Genomic DNA, 4,493 nt, shown 5'->3' with positions numbered 1-4,493 from the left:
ACGGGGGCGTACGTGTCTTTTGGTGTATTTGTCTGTCTGGTATATTGTTTGTCGGGGGTCGCAATTTTAAAGAAATGTATTCTAAAGTAATGAAAATAACTGATAAATAAGTAAAAACTTACCTGGGCATAACCCCGGCACAGGTGCTGTAACAAAGATGCCGACGGCCTCTATGCTTAAGTCGGGGATTAGGTCGGTGATTAAAAGGAAAGAAAGGGATTCTTTCCAGGTAGCCTTAATAAAAGCAGGTAGATTTTGCTCGTTGCAATCACTTCACCTCACAAACAAACACGTCTGCTCAGCTCGGCTGTTCGCTCTGAACTGAAACCGACCGGTGATGCGATTAGGATCGTGCTACTGTCGCTGGCTACTGGAGATTTAAGAATTGAGAGATGTATAGTTCGTGAACGATTCATTTCGAACAAATTATTTCAGTATTCAAAAAACAAACCATTGCCGCTGCCGCTGTCAGGTGTCGATGCTGAGCTGAGCAGCTCATTCGTGGTGGGGAAGATAGGTAGTAAAATTGAGTGAAGGTAAAAGAACTACAGTTCATTTCGAACTGTGAAAATGAACTATTATTTGATGTGAGTAGTTCACAAACGAACTATTCTGCAACGCCCATCTCTAGTACTAAAGGCACGCGTGTTACAAATCTGTTGCAGCGCCCTCTACTTATACATAGCGTACGTTCCATAATACGATTGGTTCACGGTATTAGTGTTAGGATAGGTTGGTAATTATGGAGTAAATAGAGGCGTTATATTAAAATTGATGTTATACAGCTTGAATAAAATAAATGAAACGAAATTAATAAACATTTCGTTACAAAGGATAAAAACTCTTAGAAAGATATGGGTGGAACGGTGCAAAAGACGCGATTTGATTAATCATATAACTGGATATATTTGTAGTACACATTATGAAGACTCAAACTTTGAACGCGATCTTCAAGCGGAGCTATTAAGTTTATCATCAAGAAAAAGACTTAAAGAAAACAGGTTAAATGTTCAATTTCTAGTTTAACCGATTGTATTAATCTCAAAAGGACTAAATTTATTGTTATTGTTGTATAACAAATTGAAGTGATTGTTAGAAAAGCGATTGGAAATAATTGTAAGTATCTATCGAAATGTGATTTTAATATTTTTGTAAACTTGACAATTTTTCTTAAAATTAAATGTTATGTCAAAAGTTCTGTGCGAATAACTTTTCCTCTTCTTCCTTTCCTTTTATTCCTCCATTTAACTCCGAACACCGAAAGAAATTCTTTCAAGGCTAAAAACTACTGTATAGTTTAGTTGTAAAAACTTACAGCCTTATTCCTATACGATAATACTGTCTACTAACATCCTATTAAGATGCTACTAAGAAATTTGTATTCATAAAAGGAATTAGTAAACTATTAGTCCTAGTTGGTAACTAAATTTTTAGTAGCGTGCTGGGGTATGTTTATCGGAGATAGTATAAAAAACCATCATCTGTCATCTCGTCTGTCTACATTTGAAGTTTCAAGTTTTCTGAAAAGTCTAACCAAGATATTTTTAGTTACAGTTATATCTTTTTTATATTTTATGTGTTATACAATGGAATTAAAAGAAAATGTAAGTTGGTAGTTATTCACATGTAGATATAAGTACCTACGGGTAAATCCTTACATTAGCGGAATTCGGAAAATGGTTCCTAAAACTTTAGCTACTCTCTATTTTCGAGGCTGTTGAGTATGAATCTGAAGTTATTTTTTTCCGCTCGGATGTAATTTTTGAGAAAAAACAAATCAAAATTGTAACCTCAAACCTTAATGTAGGTATATTTAGGTTGGAGTGTGTATACAGCAAAATTTTAAGCACTTTTTACCAGATTCCGCTAATGTAAAGATTTACCTAAGTACGTTTGATTTACAATAGTTTTAATGGCTATTTTATAGAGAAAACGTCAACGCTCACACAATCAGAGCTGGGTAATTACTTGTAATTTAAAAATAGTTACAATTACAAATTACTTTTTTAAAAAAAGGAACTAATTACAATTACAAAGTATATTCTTTAAAAAAGGAATTATATTAATTTAATTACAGTTACATGGAAAATGGATTTAGCAATTACTTTTCTAATTACTTTTCTAATTACTTTTATGATAAAGTAAATTATAGTGACCAAACAGAGAAAAAGGAAAAAGTTAAGTTAAAAATTTAAATTAAAAGTGTTGTGTAATATTGCGTTTTATTATTTATTAGAATTGATACTAAAATGAAAAGATTATTCTTATTCATTTTCTAATATAGAATTTTTATATTTTTATTCCTAATCTAATAATTTAAACTAGTTCAGTTCATACTATAATTTTATATTATTGGTCAGGTAATTAATTCAACCCGATGCTCTTTTTTTGGTTGTTAGTACATTTGCAAAATATAGAATACAGTAGTTTTGGGTAGACTGGAAAGCAATAATTATTATTAAAAAAATTACGAATCGAACAAGTACGAGTGAAAGGCTGAGTAACCGAACCAGAAGTTTTCTCAACTCAAAATAAGAGCAGTAACACATAGATACATAATATATATTTTTATAAAACTTGATGCTATAGACAACATATTTTTACTTCGTATATTTTCTAAATTAATAATAATTATAATAAAATAAAATGTACTCTGTTAATTCTGAGGTTAATTCACCAAATCACTTTTTATTGTTCACGCGGCACAAGGCTTTCCTCAAATAAAATAATAGAAGTTTGCAAGTCTGTACGCAATTACGCAATACGCATGATCTTAAAAGTAATTATAATTATTAGAAAAAGTAATTGTAATTGGAAAAAGTATTTGTAGTTATAGAAGTAATTTGTAATTTGATAGTTCAAATAATATAATTACAAATTACAATTCCTATAACTATTTTGCTGCAATTACAATTCCAAATTACTTTAATAAAAAAAAAGTACTTAAATACAATTACAATTACAGGAAAAAAAAGGGAATTGTAATTGCTAATTACTTTTTACCAGGAATTACCCAGCTCTGCACACAATTGGGAAGAGACAGAAAAATGTATTTTTTTAGATTTAATTTGTGAGGAAATAAAAATTATTGAAAATAAAAAGAAACTTACCGTATTAAATAGGGACAAACATGCTGCATGGGAACGTATAAAATGTAAAATAAATGTCCAAGGTGAGTGATATTTATTAATGAAGAAAAAATAAAAATGTACATTTATTAGGTTATACCAGAGACATTCAGAGGATGAAGGAGCAATGGCAAAGAATGAAAGTGCAAGCAAAGACGGCAATACGACGGCATGAAAAAAGTATGTGTCAAACAGGTGGTGGGCCTCCCGAGCCCAAACCGAGTGATATAGATTATAACATAAAAGACCTCCTTCCACATGAATTTACTGATGATTACTCTACATTTGATAGTGATAGTTCTGTAAAAGTATGTATGTCATAATTCTATTAGTTCTTATTAAAATACTTCTACTAACATTTTAGAATCATACAACTGCAGAAACAAATTTTATTGGAATAGAAGAAAATGTGGAGATAGATTTGATAAATAATGAGACGAAAGATGGGGACTTTATTGTTAATCCTGAAACTGGTTGTTTGGAAGATATATATGAAGAAACCATAGTCGTATCAAATCAAATTAAAGAGACCAAGTTTTTGAAAAATAGCCTTGGTGAGCCAAGTACACCTAGTAAACACGCAAAAGCAAAGCCAATGACAGAATATGAAAACCAATTGTTAGCTTTAAACAAATTAAGAATAGAACAGATGATGAAACAATCTGCAGAGATGCACAAGGTGAAAATGGAAAACAAGAGGAAGTATCACCAGGAACGGTTGCGAATGCTACAGATAAATGAATGCAGATGCAATAGAGAAAATTAATATTTATAATTACTGTTAATAAATATATAAAACTCTAATATATAATAATAAACTGTTTTGTTGTATTTATTTTCAATAAATATACATTATCAAATATTTCAAAATGTTTAACTTATTAATTACAATAACGTTGAATATATTCTCTCCTAAATATATTTCCTTGAGCATTATCTTCTACTTCTACTCCCTGTTATTTTCAAAATTACCTAATAATTCTTCCTCTACTAATTGTATGACAAACCGAGCAGTTCCTTTCCTCATTCTGTACCTGTTTTTAAAATGCATATCATATTTAACAAAAGGATTTTGTCTTGGCAAGTAAACTTTTGGATGTCTATTTATTATATTGGCTTCTTCAGCTTCATTCCCTTCTTCATTCACATCCAGTAATCCTAAATCTTTCATAATAACAAGAACAAGTTGAAATTGTACAAAGCATAAATTTGATATGATGCACGTATGTCACGTCAAGTTAAAGTGAGGTTAAAATACATAAAAATATTTCCAAGTAGGTCGAATGAACCACGGAATCCGTAAATATGCCGCATTGCCAAATATTTCTGTCATTGAAAACGTAATTAACAAGTAACTACTAAAAT

The 4,493-nt window shown here is 30.4% G+C and overlaps 1 protein-coding gene across 1 annotated transcript in view; it reads left to right on the top strand.

Moving 5' to 3' along the window:
• LOC108912660 overlaps positions 1–3,894 on the top strand; it is an 11,866-nt gene extending 7,972 nt beyond the window's left edge. The window contains exons 2-4 of the mRNA XM_018717967.2: positions 3,007–3,172; positions 3,222–3,436; positions 3,493–3,894. Coding sequence (XP_018573483.2) covers positions 3,007–3,172; positions 3,222–3,436; positions 3,493–3,894 — 783 coding nt within the window. The remainder of the gene's footprint in view (positions 1–3,006; positions 3,173–3,221; positions 3,437–3,492) is intronic.
• Positions 3,895–4,493: the final 599 nt, after the last annotated feature.

This window comes from Anoplophora glabripennis, unplaced genomic scaffold (assembly GCF_000390285.2).
Source record: "Anoplophora glabripennis isolate ALB-LARVAE unplaced genomic scaffold, Agla_2.0 scaffold1132, whole genome shotgun sequence".
In the NCBI taxonomy this organism is placed as follows: Eukaryota; Metazoa; Arthropoda; class Insecta; order Coleoptera; family Cerambycidae; genus Anoplophora; species Anoplophora glabripennis.
The sequence above is the reverse complement of the archived record's forward strand: the minus strand, read 5'-3'. Positions and strand labels throughout refer to the sequence as shown.